This window comes from Ambystoma mexicanum, chromosome 5p (assembly GCF_040938575.1).
Source record: "Ambystoma mexicanum isolate Mex_15411 chromosome 5p, UKY_AmexF1_1, whole genome shotgun sequence".
NCBI classification, from domain to species: domain Eukaryota; kingdom Metazoa; phylum Chordata; class Amphibia; order Caudata; family Ambystomatidae; genus Ambystoma; species Ambystoma mexicanum.
This window is the reverse complement of record NC_090930.1, coordinates 70,652,400-70,677,594: the sequence shown is the minus strand read 5'-3', so window position 1 is coordinate 70,677,594 and position 25,195 is coordinate 70,652,400. Positions and strand designations below refer to the sequence as shown.

The 25,195-nt window shown below is 49.2% G+C and overlaps 1 protein-coding gene across 2 annotated transcripts in view; it reads right to left on the bottom strand.

Moving 5' to 3' along the window:
- LOC138480740 (phosphatidylinositol 3,4,5-trisphosphate 5-phosphatase 2-like) overlaps window positions 1–25,195 on the bottom strand; it is a 767,550-nt gene that overhangs the window by 671,658 nt on the left and 70,697 nt on the right. For both annotated transcript variants that reach the window (XM_069612470.1, XM_069612471.1), the window contains exon 3: window positions 6,823–7,191. In XM_069612470.1, the coding sequence (XP_069468571.1) occupies window positions 6,823–6,956 (134 nt within the window). In that variant the 5' untranslated portion in view covers window positions 6,957–7,191. The remainder of the gene's footprint in view (window positions 1–6,822; window positions 7,192–25,195) is intronic.

The following is a 25,195-nucleotide window of genomic DNA, read 5'->3' as shown; positions in this document are numbered from 1 at the left end:
TGGGGGTGATGGGAGACATGGGTGGGGGCCTGGCGGTGGGTGCCCCTGCACTGCTGGGGGGTGGGGGTGCTGGGAGACATGGGTGGGGGCCTGGTGGAGGCTGCCCCTGGTGGCTGGGGGGTGGGGGTGGTGGGAGACATGGGTGGGGGCCTGGTGGTGGGTGCCCCTGCACTGCTGGGGGGGGGTGCTGGTAGACATGGGTGGGGGCCTGGTGGAGGCTGCCCCTGGTGGCTGGGGGTGCAGGGGGACATGCGTTGGTGGGCAGTAGTGCAAGTTGACATGTGGGTTGGCTGGGGGGCATGGCCATGGTGGATGGGGTGCCTGCAGGACATGTGCAGGGTAGGCCCCTGTGGTGTGAGCCACCTGCAGGGGCCGTGGAGGGTGTAGAGGGAACATCTGGGAGGACCCAAACGTGCAATTCACGTGTGGTGCTCCCCGCGCACCCCTGTAATACACGTACCCTGATGGAATCGCGTTTGGAACTTCCCGCGCACCCCTGAAATACACGTACCCTGCTGAAATCGGGTGTGTAACTTCCCCTGCACCCTGAAATACACGTACCCTGCTGATATCGCGTGTGGAACTTCACGCGCACCCCGAAATACACGTACCCTGATGGAATCGTGTGTGGAACTCCCCGCGCACCCCTGAAATACACGTACCCTGCTGAAATCGCGTGTGTAACTTCCCCTGCACCCTGAAATACGCGTACCCTGCTCGCACGGGCCCAATCGCGTGTGGAAATTCCCGCGCACCCCTGTAATACACGTACCCTGATGGAATCGCGTGTGGAACTTCCCGCGCACCCCTGGAATACACGTACCCTGCTGATTTCGCGTGTGAAACTTCCCCCGCGCCCCGAAATACACGTACCCTGATGGAATCGCGTGTGGAACTTCCCGCGCACCCCTGAGATACGCGTACCCTGCTCGCACGGGCCCAATCGCGTGTGGAAATTCCTGCACACCCCTGAAATACACGTACCCTGTTGAAATCGCGTGTGTAACTTCCCCTGCACCCTGAAATACACGTACCCTGCTGATATCGCGTGTGGAACTTCACGCGCACCCCGAAATACACGTACCCTGATGGAATCGTGTGTGTAACTTCCCGCGCACCCCTGAGATACGCGTACCCTGCTCGCACGGGCCCAATCGCGTGTGGAAATTCCCGCGCACCCCTGAAATACACGTACCATGATGAAATCGCGTGTGGAACTTCCCGCGCACCCCTGAGATACGTGTACCCTGCTCGCACGGGCCCAATCGCGTGTGGAATTTCCCACGCACCTCTGAAATACACGTACCATGATGAAATCGCGGGTGGAACTTCCCGCGCACCCCTGAAATACGCGTAGCCTGCTCGCACGGGGCCAATCGCGTGAGGTACTTCCCGCGCACCCCAGTGATACATGTAGCCCGCTTGCTGTGCTGGTACAGGGTTAGCGCAGCCCTTTGCGCTGGATTGGGTATATTGATGGCTTTTCCCTGCGCGAGAGGCGTTCTTGGGGACGTAACTGGCGCTGCTGCAGGGTCGCTGCGCCACTGTGCGCCACGGCTGGTTTTGGTGGCTGGAATCCATGAATACGCTGTGCGCGGAAATGGATTTTAGCGCACGCGGCTGGCGCAAGGATTCGCACGCGCACACTGTGCGCCAGCCGCGTGCGCCACTTGTGCGCTGAATTCTATGAATTACCCCCTAAATCAGAAACACAGACACAAAGCTGGCTAAAAAGTGAAGGTGGCTTTTATAAATGTGGGCATTGTAATCAATGCAAATATGCTTGGGACAAATGTAAAATCTTTAGAGATCAGTTCGGCAACAAAATTAATATCAGAGATCACATTAATTGTAAAACATGCTATGTTGTTTATATAATTCAATGTGTTTGTGGTAAGAATTATGTTGGCAGTAATATCAGACAGTTGCGCATACGCATCAGGGAACATTTGTTAAGTTTGAAGAACACAGAGCCAAAGACACCACTGGCCATACATTGGCAAAGCCAACACCAGATGGATAATATGGATGATTTAAGATTTTGGGGTCTCAGGAAAGCTAAAAAAGGAAAGAGAGGTGGTAATTTAGAATTGTTACTACGGAAAATGGAAGCCAAATTAATTTGTCTTCTACGGTCTACAGAACATGGACTCAATTCAGATCATGAGATGTATGTATTTCTATGATTGTAGTATACTGAATATATATTATGATGTCTTACAAAATCATTGGGGGCAACATGTCGTTTACAACTTAACACCAACAGTGCGAGCTCAGGGTCACACCCTCTTTAATAGCTGTAGGCTTTCTTTTCACCCACCAACAATTGCGCTATAGTTCAGCAGGACTTATTATCACAATTACTTAAAACTGAGCCTCATATAAATTAGATTGGCCTTCACAAAGTGTAACACAAATGCCAAGTCTAACTTCTATTCATACGTTTAACATTACAAACTAAGTACATGTACTAGGGCATTCAGATTGCAGCTGCATGCACCAGTAATTACAATGCAGACATGAGATTCGACTCGGTTAAGAGTCAGATTCAAAACGAACTATAAGTGATGGCGTTTATTGTTTACAGTATAAGTTCACGCGCTGTTTTGCATGTGACATCATCATGCAAGGTGCGGCCACCATTTTGTTTTGCCGCTAGTATCAAAAACGAGAAGAAACGGAATGGACGGTTTAATCGATGCTGATGTGAGGCTACTCTAGGGATTGGCCCTTACTTAATAGGTGAGTTGAATTGATCTCTACAATACACTTTTTGTAGCCTGACAATAGATAATGTCAGTGAACATATATTTTCGATTTGTTTAGGATACTGGGATCTAACCCTAAAAACATTCCTGACTGCAATAGGAGAGATATTGTGTCACAATTGAAATAATGATCAGAATTTGAGGTGGGCGAAATTATTACTATTGATACGACCTCATATACAGAGAAGTACATACTGAATACTCCAAGTAATAATAATACATTTTTGAATACAGATATTGAAGATTAAAACATAGGATAAGGGTAAGAAAAGCAACAACGTTGTGGCCAGTATTCAGGGGAGCACAATTTGAGTGCCTCGCACAATTTGGATTCTAGCATGCCTTTTTCTTTACCAAATCAACACCAATAGGTCATGGTGATTTAGGAATCAGAAACAACCTAATATTGGTAGAAGGTTGCACCAAACGCATGTGCCCCAATGATGGGTTATGGACCACGTTATTTAACAATTAATCACAATAACTTATAGAATAAGATAACGAGTTGTTAGAACTGTGTGAGAATATATGTTAATTCCAAATGCATAGTTAATTGGAAATGCTTTTTCTTTTGCCCGGCGCCGTAATTGCCATGGATGCTTACACTTCCCAACCTTCAACAACCTGTGTGGTATGTTTTGTAATATTTGCTTTCTCTCTGCATGCTGCTAATCATGATTTGTTTTTATTGCATCTCCCATGTTGATTTTGATAACAATGATAATGATCATCTATGTGCTTATGGTTTAATATTGTTTCTATGGATACAAATAGCCTTGAGAACGAACGCAGAGGTCGAAACACATGTCGGCTATACCATTGTTGTTCTGCACGACAAGAATATAAAGAAAACAACATTTTGATTCCAATGTGTGGACTTTAATTGCTACCAAATAGAATACTATGGATGAGGAATATTAGTTCCAAGCGCGGTGATAGCCTTGCAACATATAAACAATTATTGCAATTAGTACATTGTATTGGGGCAATACAGACCAACATTGAAACCATACCGCATCATTTGGGTTATGTGCGACCTTTACAATAATATACCATTGGAAACGGGCTCTCACAAACCACACCACCTTTTCCTGGAAGGGAGCCTCCTGCTGCCATGTGATGTCACCCGTCTTCGAGCACATATGACAGCAGGAGTGTCTCTTCCAGAGAAAGGTTGTGTGTTGTGTTGAGCGCTGGTTGGAATGCCTGCAATATGCCCATGCTATGGGGCAGAGAGTGCCAGTGACGAGGTGGGCGGGAGTGAAAAGGAGCAGAGATGGGAGGCGGGAGCACAGGGTGCACAAGAGCCAGACAGGTTGGCAGTATGTTTGTGTTACTCTACTGTAATGCAACATTTGTAGCTACCTCTGTTAGTTATCGACAACACACATACTGATGCATTTCATTACTTCTTTCCCCCAGTTATATCTCATACATGTTGGATGAGCCTCCTGAGATGCAGTTTACCATTTCACCACTAAGTGGCGCCTTGTCATTCAAAGAGGGTCGACGCACCTCCACCTGCAAAACTGACCCTCGCAACAAAAACGCTGCGAAGGGAAGCAGAGTGTGACGTAAGCAGGGGTGTTGCTAGGTCTGGAAAAGACCCGGGGCTACGCTAATGTCAGGAGTGGTGGGATTTGGGGCTAGCTATAGCCTTTTGCTTGTAGCTCCTGAGATTCTATCCGGGGCTACAGCCAAAAGACCAAGGGCTATAGCCCCCTTAAGCACCGACTAGCAACGCCTCTGGACGTAAGCATTTCCTCTGAAGCACATCGGCATTAAGGCGCCAGTGATACCACAAAACATCAGTGGGCACGGGGTTGAGCACTGTTGTAGGGTCTGCGGAGGACAGGCTCTTCTGGGCCAGGCGCCAATGAGACACAGAGTCACCAGTACTTAACCGGGAAGCCGCTCATTAACACACGTGACCACAGCCGTCTCCTCACGCGACATGCTGTGTTCACAGAACCAACATCTGGTGACTGCAACGTAACGTGTTGCCGTCATAACGTAATCTACCCGTAATAGATTGAAGCATGGGTTTGAGCCTGGTGAGCTCATCATCAGCTGTGTGAACTCATCAATCCACTGGGCACCACATTTCGAAACAGCTCGAAACAGCTCACCAATGTCATTTTGTCATATCATTGTTTTAATGCAGGCCCTACTTTTTGGGTTCTCTTTTCATCTGCATCTTTCGTTTTTTTGCTGTTCCAACTCTTGTAACCTAATCAGAAAATGCACAAGACTCCAGTCCATGCATTCAGTGTGTATTGATGTTTATTCTTACTTAGTAATGTTATATTGTTTTTAATCGCTCCCTGATTTTTTGGGTTAATGTACAGTACAGTATATAACGTCACAGCAAACAGCATTTCACTATGTGTTTTTGGGCAAATCTTTTTGTGGTGTGGGGGAAGAGGGGGTTTTAGCCCCGGGCCTTTTGGTTGTAGCCCCGGATAGAAGCTCAGTGGTTATAATCAAAAGCCTCACTAGCCCCGAGTCCCGACAGTCCCGACATTAGCGTACCCCGGATCTTTTGCAGACCTAGCAACACCCCTGTCCTACAACCTTTTAGTTAAGGCAGGGGTCTGCAACCTGTGGCTCTCCCGATGTTTTGCGCTATGAAGCCAATGACCGTTCACTATGCTGTCTAAAGCTGTTTAAGGCTGCTGGGAGCTGTAGTCCAAAACAACTGAAAAGCCAAAGGTCAGGGACCATAGAGTTGAGGATATACAATGAACCAGAAAACGGCCTTCCAGAATAATATAACATCCAAAGAGAACTATTCAGACCCTTTCGCAGGGGACCAGGCGGTACATTCCTCTAACTGTGCAATATGGGAACATGTCTCAATTGGGGTGGGAGCAAGAATGCTTACTTGCCAACCACTGCCCTGTCACGACAGGAGGTACTTTAAGAGTAAAGTGTAATTATTCAGTATGTAAATGGGGTCCTTGTCTGAAATACACTTGTCAAGAGACTTTGACAGGTCGAATCATGTGTTTAGAATACCCTCATAATATAGTGTGAAGTACCAGTTCCATGGGCTATACTGGGGGGTAACGGCTCGGGGCCCAAGTTAAAGGCCCAAACCAAGTGAGGGCCTTTAACGAGGGCCCTGGGACATCACCCCTAGTATAACCTGTAGAATAGGTACTTAATGCTATTAGCACCGCGGGTTGCCAATCTGGTAACCCGGGGTGCTGATAGCGGTGACTTTTCTATGAATGAACAGGACCACTCGTGGCATCCCGTTCAATCATAGAAAAGACTGTCGAAAGATGGCCGCCACAGAGCTGGAAGACGAGCCTTCAAGCAGAGTCCCTCTTCCATTTGCTTGGCAGCAGAAAGAAGGAAGAAGGAGCAGAGCAACAGCAGTGGCGGGCCCCCGCCACCACAGCCATCAGGTAAGTGGGGGCAGGATGGATGGGGAAAATGAAGTTAAAGGAAGGTAGGGTGTGGGGAAGATGGCAGGGAAGGGCAAGCAACCGCCAGGTTGCTCGGCACGTGGGCTTGGATCGTGGGATTCAGCCCGCTATCTGGGCAACATGATTTGTTGCATCCCTTTCCCCGGGTGCTAATGTTCTACATTGAGCACTACCAGAGGCTTCCAAAATGGCAGCCAGTACACTATGCAAGACCCCCAACCTTTTCATTGTAATATTTGTAGGGTTGGTTCAAAAACGCTTGTTTAATTTGGACGCATTTGTCTCAGAGCTGGTCATCAGCTGTTCGGAAGACTGGACAGACAGTTCCCCCAGTTATGTACTGTATTTCTCAACACACCTGCAAAGGACTTACAGCAGAGATTCAGAGGACGTTTTGAGTAAGCAGAAGTGCCAGCACGAAGGCGCTGGCGTAATCGCCATTTCATCTAAAGGGTGATGACGCAAAGGGAAGAATGTAGGGGTGGGAAGTGAGAGTCAGAGGAAAGGCACAGGAAGGTGTCTGGGGCATGCACATACAAAGGCAAAGAGATATAATGTTACTTGTCACACCAAACACAGAACTATACACTGCAATCACCAAAAATAACATGTGTACTTACAGCAAGCAGAGGGCGTAAGCCCCAGGCACCGACTCGCTGTCACGAACCAGGAAGCTGCCATCTTTTCCCGCTTTGGCTAGAAGGTCTTCAGCTTGGACGCGGCTGATGTCATGATGGTACCAGCACGCCGCCATTCCCCCCTTTGGGTTTCTGACAGTACGTGTCTAGTCATGTCTTGTCAGTTTGTACGTCGCGCCCTCCAACCCTGCAGGAAACCACTTAGATGGGCACATTGGTGTCGACATCCTAGTCCCTCTTAATGCCAAAGCCGCCGTCCAATCGAAGAGGGAGCCCAGACATCAATGGTTCTCATCATGGCGGAACATCACGGATTCCTAGGAGGCAAGGTCAGCTCCTCAAGACAGAAATCTGAAGGCAAGGGGATAAGGATGAGATGGCAACAGTTTCTTAACATCATCGATAAAGCAGGCAATTTTCTTCACAGGTCCTGAAATCAGTACGATAAGCCCCATCTCTCATTGCAAACCCAGGCATTACGCCATATTGCAGATCTCGACGACATGAAGGCATCCATGTCATTTATACATTAGTATGGTTGGTGCAGAATGATGGCTTCATGCACCATCCAGTGGTAGGGTTCATTCATATGAGAACCTACAAGGTAAGGATAGCTCAGGGGCAACATGCTCAACTTCGAAGCAAGACAACACGGAGCAACACAGGTTCGATCCTGGGTCCGCGCTTAGAAACCTCTGGGTATTAAGCACATTATAAATAACCTAACATAGATCATATAAACACATATGCGTAGAGAGGAGAAAAGTTAGTAGATGACAAGGAAATGTGTTCGATAAAAGTTTCAATGATTGTGGCATATAAGGTTGTGTCCTTTTTTCCATGAGCCATTATACAAGGCAGCGCATGGGCTAAAGTGAATTATATTCCCTAGAATTCATTGCTATCCAACATGGACCAATGGGATGCTGACAAACTCTTGCAGAGTTGGACACGGCCTCATTGTGGTGGTCCCTTGTTTTTTATATCCCCATTTCTTGAAGCATCTGTGCACAGACCAATCAAAAAGTCCTGAAAGCAAGTGACGGGCATCTGTAGAACTGATGGCGGAGATACATGAAAAGCCAAGAAAACCCCGGAATATTCTAGGCGCTGCCGATTTCTGGCAGACCAGAGGATCCAAATGTTGTTGGCGGTGGTTGTGACGATGTCCAACCCTTATGCTATTAACAACCATTGCCAGTCTTGCGCACCCTGGTGGCTTTGGTGTGTAGTAACCTGAGGCTTGAGCTGCAAAGTCCATTCTCAAAGAAAAAGAGAGCCTACCTAAAATGATTCTGAAAAGCCAAGATCTTCAGATCGGTTTTTGGGAGGACCGCACATTAAGAAGACTTCAAGGCTAGACTGATTTTGGGAGGACCGTACATTAAGAAGACTTCAAGGCTAGACTAATTTTGGAAGGACCATACATTAAGAAGACTTCAAGGATAGACTGATTTTGGGGGGGCCGTACATTAAGAAGGCTTCAAGGCTAGACTGATTTTGGAAGGACCGTACATTAAGAAGACTTCAAGGCTAGACTGATTTTGGGAGGACTGTACATTAAGAAGGCTTCAAGGCTAGACTGATTTTGGAAGGACCGTACATTAAGAAGACTTCAAGGCTAGACTGATTTTGAGAAGGACCGTACATTAAGAAGACTTCAAGGCTAAACTGATTTTGGGAGGACCGTACATTAAGAAGGCTTCAAGGCTAGACTGATTTTGGAAGGACCGTACATTAAGAAGACTTCAAGGCTAGACTGATTTTGGGAGGACCATACATTAAGAAAATTTCAAGGCTAGACTGATTTTGGAAGGACCCTACATTAAGAAGACTTCAAGGCTAGACTGATTTTGGGAGGACCGTACATTAAGAAGGCTTCTAGACTAGACTGATTTTGGAAGGACCGTACATTAAGAAGACTTCAAGGCTAGACTGATTTTGAGAAGGACCGTACATTAAGAATGAATTGTACGATCGGACCGAATAAAAATGTCCAACTGTACAAAAAGTCTGAAAATGCATACCACCAAAGGTCCGAACAGCAAAAGGTCGAACCTTTGGTGGCATGCATTGTAGGTATAGTGAGCGGGGGCTGAAGGGGAAACCCCTGCAGCTGCTCGTAAATAAATAAATAAATAAAAGGACCCTGCGGGTCCGGTTCCCGATCACGGAAGTGAAAGGGAAATGGCGCCGCAGGGACACAGCATGAAGAAAAGGTAAGTAGGGTTTGTTTATGTTGGGGGTGTGGGTGTGTTGAGGGTGTGGGTGGGGGTGTGTCGTGGGGGTGTTGTGGGTTTGGGTGGGGGTGTGGGTATGTAGTGATTTGCAGTGTTTGTTCACATGGTAAATGTACGAACCTTTGGTGGTGCGTACATTTCCCATGCAAACTTTTCCATCACAGACTTTTCCGTGACGGAAAAATCCCGCAGATCCCATTAAGAAGACTTCAAGGCTAGACTGATTTTGGGGAGGACCGTACATTAAGAAGGCTTCAAGGCTAGACTGATTTTGGAAGGACCGTACATTAAGAAGACTTCAAGGCTAGACTGATTTTGGAAGGACCGTACATTAAGAAGACTTCAAGGCTAGACTGATTTTGGGAGGACTGTACATTAAGAAGGCTTCAAGGCTAGACTGATTTTGGAAGGACCGTACATTAAGAAGACTTCAAGGCTAGACTGATTTTGAGAAGGACCGTACATTAAGAATACTTCAAGGCTAAACTGATTTTGGGAGGACCGTACATTAAGAAGGCTTCAAGGCTAGACTGATTTTGGAAGGACCGTACATTAAGAAGACTTCAAGGCTAGACTGATTTTGGGAGGACCGTATATTAAGAAGGCTTCAAGGCTAGACTGATTTTGGAAGGACCATACATTAAGGAGACTTCAAGGCTAGACTGATTTTGGAAGGACGCTACATTAAGAAGACTTCAAGGCTAGACTGATTTTGGAAGGACCGTACATTAAGAAGGCTTCAAGACTAGACTGATTTTGGAAGGACCGTACATTAAGAAGACTTCAAGGCTAGACTGATTTTGAGAAGGACCGTTCATTAAGAATGAATTGTACGATCGGACCGAATAAAAATGTCCAACTGTACAAAAAGTCTGAAAATGCATACCACCAAAGGTCCGAACAGCAAAAGGTCGAACCTTTGGTGGCATGCATTGTAGGTATAGTGAGCGGGGGCTGCAGGGGAAACCCCTGCAGCTGCTCGTAAATAAATAAATAAATAAAAGGACCCTGCGGGTCCGGTTCCCGATCACGGAAGTGAAAGGGAACTGGCGCCGCAGGGACACAGCGTGAAGAAAAGGTAAGTAGGGTTTGTTTATGTTGGGGGTGTGGGTGGGGGTGTGTTGAGGGTGTGGGTGGGGGTGTGTCGTGGGGGTGTTGTGGATTTGGGTGGGGGTGTGGGTATGTAGTGATTTGCAGTGTTTGTTCACATGGTAAATGTACGAACCTTTGGTGGTGCGTACATTTCCCATGCAAACATTTCCATCACAGACTTTTCTGTGACGGAAAAATCCCGCAGATCCCATTAAGAAGACTTCAAGGCTAGACTGATTTTGGGAAGGACTGTACATTAAGAAGACTTCAATGCTTGGCTGATTTTGGAAGGACCATACATTAAGAAGACTTCAAGGCTAGACTGATTTTGGGAGGACCGTACATTAAGAAGGCTTCAAGGCTAGGCTGATTTTGGAAGGACCATACATTAATAAAACTTCAAGGCTAGACTGATTTTGGGAGGACCATACATTAGGAAGACTTCATGGCTAGACTGATTTTGGGAGGACCATACATTAAGAAGACTTCAAGGCTAGGCTGATTTTGGAAGAACCATACATTAGGAAAACTTCAAAGCTAGACTGATTTTGGAAGGACCATACATTAAGAAGGCTTCAAGAATAGACTGATTTTGAAAGGACCGTACATTAAGAAGACTTCAAGGCTAGACTGATTTTAGGAAGGTCATCTTGGGAAAGGCTGCTTTTGCACATACAAGTTTTCTGAGGGTGTTATAATGTCAGAGAGGACATCACTTAAGATAATTGGAAAATGTGGGTGTTATTTCAATTCAATTATGTTTACTGTACGTAATATTTTGCATAGCACCCAATAGCACATTATTTCCAATTCCACACTTCCCCCTATGTATTTCTACCATTCAGCAACAAATGCGACGCACTGTTGCATTGGATATAGGAAGTTTAAATGGCTCCTGCGTTCTACTACTTGCAATACAGGACCTTATCCAGCCCGGCCCTGACTTGGGAATAAGACTTTGGTGGTGTCTCTGCAGTAATACAACTGAGATACCACCAAATGGTATTATTGTTAGCACCACTTGGTATGAAGTTTTACCACCAGCGGTATTGCCACTGGATTACAAGTGGTGGTAGGCGGTGTTAGTCCCCATTAAATCGCGTCAATAGGACTTCATGGGGATTTTGGCAATATTACCACCAATTTGGTCATTTCTGGACGGTAAGGAGCAGGAATTACCTCCAGCATTCTGCTGGAGGGGTTTCCCCCCCTGAATGACCTCCAACCCTGTAGTTCGGGGTGTTGTAATGTGGCGTTACCACTGCATTAATACTTTTTTTACCACACCGCCGAACTCGTAATCAGGCCGTCAGTCGGTTCATGTGGGTAAGAACGCGCAAGAGTCGCCTGCTCGGATGAATCAGAAACGTGAGTGTGAAACGTTCCAGGTATAGGATGCAGGGTGACAGAAGGGACTGATTATGGTTAAGCGCCTGGGGTGGAATAGGCAGAGTCGGCGGCCATTGTGGTGGGAGAGGTGTCCAAAAAGGCCAGGCTCTGGGGGGCGCTGTTGAGCGCTGAACAAGATGGCCGCCTGACCGTTCCTCTCCGTGGCAGGCAGATCTTATGATCCTTCGTTTGGCACCTTCCTGTATGGTACTCTGCCCTGGAGGGCACAACTCTGATTGCTGAAGATATTGGGCACCATCCGCCCGATCCCGATCGAAATCGGAGCCGGGAGCCCGGAGATCTGAACGTCTCTCTCTCCTCCCCCATCGGCACTGCGGCTTCGCGCCAACATCGAGCCTGACGGGGGGAGACTTGCCGAGCCTCTCTCGCCCGCATCTGCTGTTGCTTGTCCTGCGGCGGCGGGCCCGTCAGAGACGCGGCCCCGTACCCGCTACTGGACCACCCCCGGCCGCTTTGGGGTGCCGCGGCTGTGCCCGCCGCGGCTGTGCGACCTCCTGGAATCTCCTGTTCGCGAGGGCCTGCCGGAGGCTTCGTGGACCCGGCCCCCCTCACCTGCCTCTGCTGTCCCGTGTCCCGCGGGGATGGGCCCCTGGAAGCCGCGGCCCCAGCTCCTGCTCTTCGACAATCTCCCGCTGCTGCGGGGGTGCCGCGGCTGCCGCCGCTTCGGCTCTGTGACTCGGCACCACGTTCAAGGACTCCTACAGAGTCGCCGTGTCCTGGCCGCGCCGGTGGGCCCTCCGGAGGCTGCGAGGGCTGGGGCGCGCCACAGGACACCAGACGCCGTGCCCCCCGGCTGGCCCTGCCAGTGTGCACCCGGAGTTATCGGGGAACGTGGTGGTGGGGTGCCCCTCACCCCCCCTGCTGGACTCTGTGATCTGACACTTTGCACACTTGGACCCCCCCCTGGAGTGCCCCTCCGCCATCACCTGCTCGCCTCGTCGGGGGCGCCCTGGACCTCACTTGCCTCTAGATCGCCGTCTCCTGAGCGGTCCCAGGCCTGCTGGATTACATGGGACATGCCAACCAGTGCACCCTAGGACTTCAGGTGCAGGCTCGCAGGGGGGACTAAGGTACGTCAAGGGGGGTGCTGCTGCGCGCCCCCCCCTGTCTGGTTTCGTGACCCTTTCGGCAAACATCCAACACTGTTCTTCCCCCGTGCCCGCTGTGCCTGTACTCCCATAAGCACCAACTTTTTCGGTGTGCCCCCCTGCTTGGTGGTTCTCCCTCCACTCATTTGTTCTACTGGGGGCACCCCTGGGCCTTGCTGGTCATCCATATCCCCACTCTTGGGGGTCTCCTATCCCCGGGAGGGGCCGCAGCATTCTCGGAGCTACCACTCTACACGGGCTCTGCCTTTCACCTAGGCCCTGCCTCGCCCCACATCGCTGCTCCCGGGGCTGTGTCCGGTCCGCCCCCGCTGAGTCAAGCATACCTGAACCCCTACGTCCCCGGTGACGACCGGGCAGCATCGTCCACACTCCTGGGGTCTCCTGCTCTTGTGCTCCCCTGGCATCGCCCCCCAGGCTCCCCCTGGGCTAGCTAAACTTCTGAGCTTCTACAATCTGTACCAGCAGCCGCAACATACCACTTATTGATCCATAGCCTCTGGCTCCTTCGGGCTACCCCCGGTTCCATACCACACTTCTGTATACTGTGCCGCGTGGTGCCTGGTCCACGTTCCCCCCCGCCTTCCTCCTTGGGCTGTTGGGCCCCCCCCTCACCCCGCCCGACCTTCAACACTGCCAGGATGACCAAAGGTGGCGCGAGGAAACAGAGTTCCATCAACATGTTTGCAAGGGCGGCTGTGAGCTCGCCGGAGGAACCCGCTGGGCAGGCCCCTGCCGCTTCATCTGATACAACCCCGGTCTCCCAAAACATGATGGACTTTATCCGGGAGGGCTTCACCGCACTCCACTCAAAATTAGATGATATGAACGGCACTATATCCTCTATTAAAGCCCACATCGAGAGAACGCATAGCCGAGTGTCGGAGATCGAGACACGGGTCGGCTCCGCTGAGGACGCACTGGGTGCCCTGCGCTCTGAGGTTGCCGCTCTCTCTGGCCGAGTCCTTGAGGTGGAAAAGAAGAATGAAGACTTGGAATCCCGCTCAAGGCGTAACAATCTCCGCATTATTGGGGTTCCCGAGAACGAAATCCATGAGCCGATGGAGGATTTTGTTGAGCATACATTGCTGTCGCTCCTGGATTCACCCAAGCTCTCCTCTCACTTTGCTATTGAGCGGGCACACCGCGCCCTGACGGCTAAACCTAAGCCCGGGGCTCCACCTCGGCCCATCATAGCCCGAGTGTTGAACTACCGTGACCGTGACGCCCTCCTCAGGGCCGCAAGGCTCAAGGGTGAGCTATCACTGGGTGGCGCGAGAATTCATCTTTACCCGGACTTTTCAACAGCCGTCCAACGTGAACGCAAGAATTTCCAAGCGGTGAAGCGAAGATTGCGAGACCACTCAATCAAATACGCTATGCTCTACCCCGCCAAACTTCGCATAGAACATGCTAACCAGGTGTTTTTCTTCACAATCCCAGAGGAGGCCTCCAAATTCATTGACGAGCATTTCCCTGGCTGATCCCCCTCCTCCGACCACGGCTCTACAGTTACCCTTTTGTGCCCGACGGGGAGAGGCCAGGCCCGGCCGCCCCCCTGCTTCGGGACCACACTGATCCCCTATTCCGTAATCTGTTTGTTCTGTTCATTTTACAAATATGTGCCATACCACCATGTGCAAAAACTTTGCCCTAGTTACTGGTAACTCTATTGTGGGCACCTCTTGTTCTACTGGATCTGCCGTAGCCCGGAGCGACGCGGCCAGTCTGGCCTACAGGCCCCCAGGCACTGATGCCTCTGGTTTGGTTTTGGTTGAGGGGGGTTGGGATTGTCATCCCTCTGTTTGGGGGAGGGATGTGCGTGGGGGAGGGACATGTTTGGGGTTATGTTATTAAAAAGTTAGCGCTGGCAGCAAGGGCGGACCGCGTAGTGGCACTCAGGTATGGTTGCCGTAGGTCTGCGGAACTAACCCACTGGTTATTGCCATTTTCTCTTATTCAAACGCCACTGCATCTGTGACCGAGAGTGACTTGATCTTCACCCTTATTTCCTCACAGATTGACCCCCAAGGCAGATATGTTCTGCTCCATGCCACACTCCAGAACAAGGAAGTGGTTCTGCTGAACATCTATGGCCCTAATTTAGATGACCCGGAGTTTTCTGTACAGATCACGTCCCTCCTTGATGGCTTCCCCCTTGTCCCCATCCTCTGGGGTGGTGATTTCAACACAATCTTCGATGTAGCCCTCGATAGATCTGGCACCAAGCCCCGTCATCTTTCCAGGGCAGCTTATGCGGCCCTATCATCCTTACCACGCCTGGCCATGGTAGACGCATGGAGGTTCTTTTACCCGGATTCCCGCATCTACTCTTTCTACTCCTCAGTTCACGACTCCTATTCCCGAATTGATAGGTGGGTGATCTCCAACGTATTGGTTAAGAACGTTATACAATTAATGATTCTCCCCAGAACCCTGTCTGACCATTCTCCAGTCACGATTACCGTAGGTTGGGGCCCGGACCCCGGCCGGACTCGCTGCTGGAGGATGAAGCCCCTTTCCCTACTGGACCCGGAGTTCTGCTCTGAGCTCGAGGAGTCTATCGAAGAGTTCTTCGGGTTTAACACGGGCTCAGTAACATCTCAGGCCACTCTCTGGGAGTCCTTCAAGGTATATATTAGAGGGATTGCGCTGTCCAAGGAGAATGGGGTCCTTAGGTCGATCCGGAGAGATCTTGCCGTGAGCGAATCCAAACTATCGACCCTGGAAGCTACATGCTCACTTCACTCTACCCCGGGTAACCTAGCGGACATCGGGGTGGAGCTAGATACGTTTTCGATCCCTCGCTGAACGCGAACAAAGGTTTTTGGACAATCCCGGTATTGCGAGGAGATACGGGGAGGGTGAACGCCCTGGCCGATTTCTGGCGAGACTGATCCGTCACGAGTCGGGGTCCCCGCACATACTGGGGATTGAGAGGCCCGACGGCTCCATGGCTGTCTCCTCACAGGATATCAATGCGGAATTTTTCACTTTTTATGAAACCCTATATTCTAACTCAGATGAGGTCTCGTTGGCGGAGATTGACTCCTTTCTCGATGCCCTTCCTTTGTCGACTCTATCTCCGGAGATCGCTGGTTCCCTTGACTCCCCACTCATGCTAGAGGAGCTCTCAGAGGCTATCGACTCCTTATCCTCGGGGAGATCCCCCGGCTCGGACGGTATCCCTGTCTAATTTTATAAGAGTTACAAGTCACTGCTGCTCCCCCACTTGCTGGCTCTATGGGAGGAGTCGGTGGAGGCTGGTGTATTTCCCCCTTCACTCCGTGAGGCCACAATTACAGTATTACTTAAATCCGGCAAACCCCCCTCGCAATGTGGCTCATATCGCCCGCTATCACTTATAAATTGCGATGCCAAAATATACGCAAAGGCTCTGGCGCTCCGTCTAGCTCCCCTTTTACCATCCATCATCCATCCGGATCAAGCGTGCTTCATCCCAGGTCGCTCTGCTTCCCTGAACCTGAGGCGCCTATTCAACATAATTAACAGAATCAGCCCCGAGACAAGCGCTGTGGCGGCCACACTCGACATGCAAAAAGCATGAGACTCAGTTTCATGGCGGTATCTGTGGCGGGTTCTCGAGTGCTGCAAATTTGGTCCCTCTTTTCTCTCCTGGGTTAGATTGCTTTACTCAACCCCTGTGGCCAGGGTCTGCACCAATGACCGTTGCTCCCCTCTCTTTGAGATCGCCAGAGGGACTAGACAAGGGTGCCCCTTCTCTCCTTTGATCTTTGCGATAGCGATAGAGCCGTTCACTGATATGCTCCGCCAATTTCATGCTCACAGAGGCCTCTGCACTGCGGGCCAGGCGGACATAGTGTCCCTATATGCGGATGACGCATTACTGTTCATACGCTCCCCCTCCACCAACCTACCCCCGATACTGGACGACATCATCCAGTTTGGTCGGATCTCGGGCCTTAAGGTGAATTGCTCGAAATCCATTCTCTTCCCACTCACGGAATGCACCCTCCCCCCTCCTGACACACTGGGATTCACACGGGCTCAATCCACGTTCACCTACCTGGGGATAGCGGTAACACGCCAGCAGTCACTGACCTTCAAGGAGAACTATCAAAAGTATCTCACATATCTTACGGCCAAAGTTCTAGTCTGGGACAAGCTCCCGATATCCCTCGCGGGTAGAATAGGGCTACTGAAGATGGTGGTGTTGCCTCAGTTACTTTACAGGTTTACCAATGTACCCTTGTGGCCAGGCCGGAGCTTCTTCTGTGATTTGACCCGCACAGTTAACTCCTTTCTTTGGCACTCGGGGGCGGTCCATCTCAAAATCGAGACCTTGTCTACCCCTATGACTAACGGGGGCTTTGGCGCCCCGGACTTCCTTAAATATTGGCTGGTATCCCAGATACAATATACGTCCTACTGGTTCAACACGACGGACCCCCCTCCACATGTCCGACTCGAGAAGCTGGCGGTCTGTGACCGTGACATCCTCTCTTTGGTGATACAACCCGCTCCCCTGGCACCGGATTCACAGAGCCCGGTCGCCTGCACATCCCTTGCACTGGCGAGAACTTGGAGACTGTCCGGGACTGCTTACGCCTTGGTAACCTCCCTCTTTGGAACTTCTTCCCGGGGGTCCCACGGGTGTCGTCACTCACGGTCCGCCGCTGGGCTGAAGCGGGTTATGAGCTGCTGCGGGACGTGTTTTATCAGGGTATATTTGTCGAATGGTCTGATCTCCCACTGCCCTTGAGGAGCGGTCGGAGTGTATGGCTCCAATATTCGTCTCTCCGCAGGACCCTTAAGCGCAACTACCAAATGTTCCCCGCATTGCCACCGGACGACCCTGCCATCGAGGAACTCACCTCCCCCTCGCCCATGAGAGGCAAAATCTCCAGGCTTTACACAATGCTGCAGTCCAGATCTGTCCCAGAATTTGCTAAACTAAAGCGTACTTGGGAGGTGGACCTGGGTGTTGAAATGTCGGATGAGCGATGGGCACACTTATGCGAGCGCACACACCGAGTGTCCCTCAACTCCCGCTTTAAACTTATCCAATTCAAAGTGTTACATAGGTTCCACTACACCCCGATCAGACGGCACCGCATGTCCAGTGATCATCCCTCTAGCTGCCCTAGATGTGGTGAAGACGATGCCGACTACATCCACATGATTTGGTCCTGCCCCAGCCTTTCACAGTTTTGGGCGGCAGTTTGCTCGACGGTCTCTGCTGTGCTCGATCATCCCATTGATCCTTCTCCGGCGCTATGCCTATTCCATGACCTCCCTGGCCTTTCCCGTAATTCCAAAAAACTAGCTGGCCTCTGCATGCTTCTTGCGGTACAATCAATCCTGCTCTGTTGGCTTCGCCCCTCACCTCCCACCCACGCCCAATGGCTACGGGCAGTCACGTGGGCCTCGGACACTGAGGAAACCTGGGCCCACATGAAATCTACTCACTCCAGGCCTAGGAACATCTGGCTCAGGTTCCGTTCATACATGTCTGACCTCAACACGACACTAGACGCTTCACCCCTGCCAGCTTCCCCCCACCAGCTCGGGTCCTCACCCCTTGCATAGCTCTCCCCCACTCCTCCTATTCCATAAATGTGCCCATTAATTGTGTTACGGTGTGAAGCTACCTTTGAATGCCTATATTGTGTACACTGTATTCACATTGTATATGCCTAGTGCTGTTCGCCTGTTTTTTTTGCTGCCACGCTGAATAATAAAAAGAAGTTTAAAAAAAAAAAAAGGCCAGGCTCTAAACCCAATGTGACAGTGAAGACCCCCGTGCTCTTCTCTCTCACTGCCCGAGTGTGGGAGTAGAGGTGTGTTGTAGCCAAGATTTATTGCGAGTAGGCACGCACATTATACACGCGTGCCACGAATTTTCAGAAAAAGGAGGTCTATTTAGTTTATCAGGGCGTGCTCCTGCGGGCTAAGGTCTTAAACTAGTATATGCTATTATATAATCTCGCTAGTTAAAAGATACACTTCAATCAAACACCCACTTTCATTGCACCCAAACACACAGTAATGTGAGCCCAGCAAACATCTCCCATGTTTTAATACTGTGCTTTCAGGACACACAGCTAGGAAACCGAGTGACAAGGGCACCTGCTTGTAGTTATTGTTTTACAAGGTCAAGCAGCTTGTTGTTTGAGTGACAAAATATTTGAAGTGCTACAAAAAATGCAAACCATTAGTGTAGGTCTAACAAGTAGACATGTAAAATGTGTCTGTGTCTCTAAAAATCTCTTGTCGGGACAGACAAGCATCTACATAACAATTTGGAAAAGGGGAGGAGGGTTGAGATTAAGAAGCTGTATAAAGTAAGCAGGAATTGAATGCATGTAATGAGAGGGGGGACATAACCCCCACCCAAATGAGCAAGGAAGGGGGTCACATGAGCAAAATGGAGCCGAGCAGCAGCCGAGCGTGCCCCTAGGTAGGCCGCAAGGATGGGCATTAGTTAAGGCAGGGGTCTGCACCCGGTGGCTCTCCAGATGACTGGTTTAATTCAGAGTCTTCTCTTAGAAGATTAGATTTGTGACGGGGATGCACTTTGGCTTGGAGATCAGACACACCCATAAGATTGCAAGTCACTCACACATGGACACAGGCTAGGACCATGTGCCAGTCAAAGGAGTATATTCAAGACATAACAGCTTCATGACATTAAAGGCTGTCAGGTGGCTCAGTAGTGGTCTTTCATTGCTCCACTAATTGCATTCTGGAACACGTAGTCTTGAGTAGTTTCATCTGAATAAAACAAGCTTAAGAAAAGAAACTGAAGTAGAAGCCACGCTCAGGCCTAGGGTAGGGTGGCCCCAGGGGCATCCATGCATCTGGTCAACTTACAACATTTTAAATAATGCATGTTAATATTATCTAGCCAAATGGTATTCATTATATGAAAGCGGCCCTGGCAGAATTCGAGCACACGCATGTTTTCTCTTCTGCCGTACAGCTAAATTGGCGCAGTGAGCGTGCTAAGGAGCACTATTCTCAAGTGGGCCTGGGCGTCCTCGTAGTGCACGACAGTGCACCATGGCCATTGCGCCTGTTTATCGGCACTACGGGTGCAATGCCGAAATCTCGGCAGCACTTTTGTAAAATAACGATGTATTTGTTATCTTACAAAACTGCTGTGGAGAACAGGGGTGTAGATGAACATTTTCATTAAATAACGACAAATTCGTTATTTAACGAAAGTGCTGCCGAGAACACGGCGGCACCCGTTTGCGCAACACATTTTTTCAATTTCATTTATTTATATTTATTTACATTTTTTCATGCACTTTCTCACCCATCCCAGCCCCCAAAACACTATAATTGGCCACCCACATGCACTGCAACCGGCTTCCTGTGGCACTCCTCCACAATACCTGCACCGAAATGGTACCGTATATGTGCACCACTTTAGCGCACATTTAAAAGCGGAGGAGTGCCACAAGAATACCTGTCTTAAATGGCAGGTAACGAATGTGGCGGTTGTTAGGTTGGTTTCCCACTCATCCTAACAACCGCCACATATACTCAGAAATTGGCACATTCATACCGACTTCGGAAGAAGGCACCACCTTCAGAATAGGTCTTGAGTACCGAAAAAGTCGTTAACGCTTTTAACAGCCTTTTCGGTACTTAACACCCACTTGAGAATCGGGCCCCCAGGAGCCTGGAAAGGTAGGAACGCAGACGTTCGCTCTCCACATTTCTCACGTAGTGTCACTGCCTTCAACACACCCCACCCTTAAAGCTGTGCTGAAACAGACCTCTCAGAGGTTTCCCTCCAAGTCAAGGTGTTTGCATTGCATAGTATATTGTGTTACTACCAGGAGACTGCACTGCTTTCAGACTCACACACAACCCAGAAGAGCCTGCGCGACAGTCGCCTGTGCGTAGTCATTGCTTGGCGCCTGCAGGTATCGTGGTCCTCTGCATAATGTGCATACCATTTTCCAATGAGCAAATACAGCCCTTACAAGTCGGTTCAGCAGATGCCCAGGCAACGCCCCCAGCTTTGGTCTGACTTGGGAACACCAGTTATTCATGTGCCTGATTGCTGCTTGTTTCAGCAGCAGAGGCCTCCACGGCTTCCCTGTGCAGTGCCGGCCTCCACGTGCGATGCACATTTTAATATGTGTCTGTGTCGACGTTGCGGAGTGAGCATCCATCGTCCTGCAGTGACGGAAGAGAAATACTGCCCTGCAATAGGTGTTTAATCCTGTGACTCTGTCACTCCCATTCGCGGAAGCTGCAGGGACAGGTGGAGTCATTCCGCACACTGGAGATCGCCTGTGCCGGATGTAGGCCACTAAGATGATCCGACTACTGACTAATCGCACCCTACCAACCTAACAGAACATCATCAGCCGACAACCTACTCACACGCTACTGATCTAACAAGCTACAAAGATCATCAGCCGACAACCTACTCACACGCCACTGATCCAACAAGCTACAAAGATCATCAGCCGACAACCTACTCACACGCTACCGATCCAACAAGCTACAACGATCATTAGATGACAACCTACTCACACGCTACTGATCCAACAAGCTACAAAGATCATCAGTCGACAACCTACTCACACGCCACTGATCCAACAAGCTACAAAGATCATCAGCCGACAACCTACTTACACACCACTTATCCACACACTACCGATCCAACAAGCTACACAGTTCATTAAATGACAACCTACTCACACACTACCGATCCAACAAGCTACAAAGATCATTAGATGACAACCTACTCACACACTACCGATCCAACAAGCTACAACGATCATTAGATGACAACCTACTCACACGCCACTGATCCAACAAGCTACAAAGATCATCAGCCGACAACCTACTCACACGCTACTGATCCAACAAGCTGCAAAGATCATTAGATGACAACCTACTCACACGCTACCGATCCAACAAGCTGCAAAGATCATTAGATGACAACCTACTCACACGCTACCGATCCAACAAGCTACAAAGATCATTAGATGACAACCTACTCACACACTACCGATCCAACAAGCTACAACGATCATTAGATGACAACCTACTCACACGCCACTGATCCAACAAGCTACAAAGATCAGCCGACAACCTACTCACACGCTACTGATCCAACAAGCTGCAAAGATCATTAGATGACAACCTACTCACACACTACCGATCCAACAAGCTACAACGATCATTAGATGACAACCTACTCACACGCTACTGATCCAACAAGCTACAAAGATCATTAAATGACAACCTAGTCACACGCCACTGATCCAACAAGCTACAAAGATCATCAGCCGACAACCTACTCACACGCTACCGATCCAACAAGCTACAACGATCATTAGATGACAACCTACTCTCACGCCACTGATCCAACAAGCTACAACGATCAGCCGACAACCTACTCACACGCTACTGATCCAACAAGCTACAAAGATCATTAGATGACAACCTACTCACACACTACCGATCCAACAAGCTACAACGATCATTAGATGACAACCTACTCACACGCCACTGATCCAACAAGCTACAAAGATCATCAGCCGACAACCTACTCACACGCTACTGATCCAACAAGCTGCAAAGATCATTAGATGACAACCTACTCACACGCTACCGATCCAACAAGCTGCAAAGATCATTAGATGACAACCTACTCACACGCTACCGATCCAACAAGCTACAAAGATCATTAGATGACAACCTACTCACACACTACCGATCCAACAAGCTACAACGATCATTAGATGACAACCTACTCACACGCCACTGATCCAACAAGCTACAAAGATCAGCCGACAACCTACTCACACGCTACTGATCCAACAAGCTGCAAAGATCATTAGATGACAACCTACTCACACACTACCGATCCAACAAGCTACAACGATCATTAGATGACAACCTACTCACACGCTACTGATCCAACAAGCTACAAAGATCATTAAATGACAACCTACTCACACGCCACTGATCCAACAAGCTACAAAGATCATCAGCCGACAACCTACTCACACGCTACCGATCCAACAAGCTACAACGATCATTAGATGACAACCTACTCACACGCCACTGATCCAACAAGCTACAAAGATCAGCCGACAACCTACTCACACGCTACTGATCCAACAAGCTGCAAAGATCATTAGATGACAACCTACTCACACACTACCGATCCAACAAGCTACAACGATCATTAGATGACAACCTACTCACACGCCACCGATCCAACAAGCTACAAAGATCATCAGCCGACAACCTACTCACACGCCACTGATCCAACAAGCTACAAAGATCATTAGATGACAACCTACTCACACGCTACCGATCCAACAAGCTACAAAGATCATTAGATGACAACCTACTCACACGCCACTGATCCAACAAGCTACAAAGATCATCAGCCGACAACCTACTCACACGCTACCGATCCAACAAGCTACAAAGATCATTAAATGACAACCTACTCACACCACCCAAGTCCAAAAGACATGCAAATGAGGAGGGATTGGGAAGGCAGCTTTCTGTTGATACGTGCACTAACTGGAATGGTCTACTCAAACCTCTGAGACTGGAAAGGAGTTACACCTGGTCAAAAGGACTAGATGAAACCCTCCTGCTTACGAAAGCATTTCCAGAAACAAGCTCACGTCCCTGGGGGGTGCCCACTCACCTCCTTTACTTACTTTAAGGAATACACCCTCTACTCACCGCTCTACATACTCTGTATGTCTACTCAGAGTGGTAGCAGCATAGCGCGTGGTCCCCTAGAACTACTTAGCATGTGGATGGAGACAGCCCACATTTCCCTGACATCTGTGTGTCACTGCTCTCTCTGAACACGTATGATCTGAGACCAGGGACTTATGTTACCTTCAGGTTTAGACCTGCTCTTATTGGCCCCTCCCATTTCAGATTTGTGTTATGATCTATGTTCAATACACAGGAATATTGTTTGTTCTCTTACCTACAAATGGTTACAATATACTAAATCACGTTCTGCACTGTCTAATGTCTGATGCTATAAAAGAAACATACTTCCTGAGGCTTTTTGAGAAGAAAGAAAGATTTCCAGAGAAAATGAGAAGCAACATTTGGTATGATCCCGGGGGAACCTACAGGGGCCACAGAAATAGTTTCTTCCAGTTCTGTTACCATATGTCATCAGTTAAGACACAGGATATGATGTCAAGCGTGGATGGCCAAGCACATGTGTGTATGTTTAGTATTGATGAAAACTGAATAGCGATCACACGCCAGTCCTTCTGGTCTTTCCGTTGGATATATGTTATGTCACTAAGCTTTTATATATATAGCCCATCACCACTGGAGCGGTCCACAGAGCAAAGGCTTGTCTGGATACTGGAATAGAGTGTGCCCCGTCCCCGGGGTGAACCAGACCGTGATCTGGAGGGAAAAAGAAAAGGGGATTGCCGCTAGGATCAGAGAAGCAGAAGTAGAATTTAACGGAGCAGAAAAACATATTCATAGGTACAGGGGACATAGTGGGGTCCCTTTGTGTTCCTGGGTTCATGTCCCCCAGGGCTACCATCTAGAATGGCATTATTGCTGCACTGCCCCTCCCTGATGCAGTCTCACCAGCCAGCCAGTGCAGCAGAGATTCTAGTAGAGTGGACTGTGGCAGCACCAGCATGAATGACCTCCTCTGTGGCTGTCAGTCACCGATGGTTGCTTGTCCATCCAGACAGTGCTCTCGGGAGGATGAGTGAACCGCTTTGCTCCCTGTCATGCTGGTGTTCCATCTTTTCTGGCACACTCTCTGTCTTTTCAAATCTTCTAGGCGCTTCAGAATCTGCAAGGGTTGGGGACTAATGCAGTACAAGATCTAGCAGGGCATGGCTGCTTTGGTGCAATGTTCATGGGTACGACGTTCATTCATCGCCCGTTTTATTTCCACTGATCTTTTTGCCGAAAAGTTTCGGACGAAAAAACGAATCGAAAAATGTGGGGAGTGGCTAAGGGCATATAAGAGGTAGGTGCGGTGGGAGGGTAGGGACATCAATAAAAAGCATGGGGGTTGGGGGTGCTTCCAGAGGTAACAACCCAAAATGAAAAAAATAAAAATTCCTTGAGTTTTTTCTCCCAAGAAATGTCGGCAAAAAACTTTGCAGAACCACGTTGATGTGTGCAGATCTGAAAAGATATGGTTCTCTGTGCAGCGTAAGTTTTAGATATTTTGCGATGGGTCTGGAGAGCGTAAGTTTTAGATATTTTGCGATGGGTCTGGAGAAGTGGTTAACGCGCGCTCTAGGTTGCTAAGGATACTGTGTGGTTGTCAATGGGTGCAAGGCGGTTGAGGAGGCAGGCTGTATAATAATGGTAGAATTGGGGGTGTGTATTGGTAAAGGATTATACGAAAGTTGATCGGGAAAAGGGCCAAAAAAAAACGTGCATGTGATGTCAAGCGATTTTCTGTGAGGGCAGTTTCTTGAATCTTGATTGGGTGATTCTAGAGAGAGTCAGCGCGTGGCTCCGCGT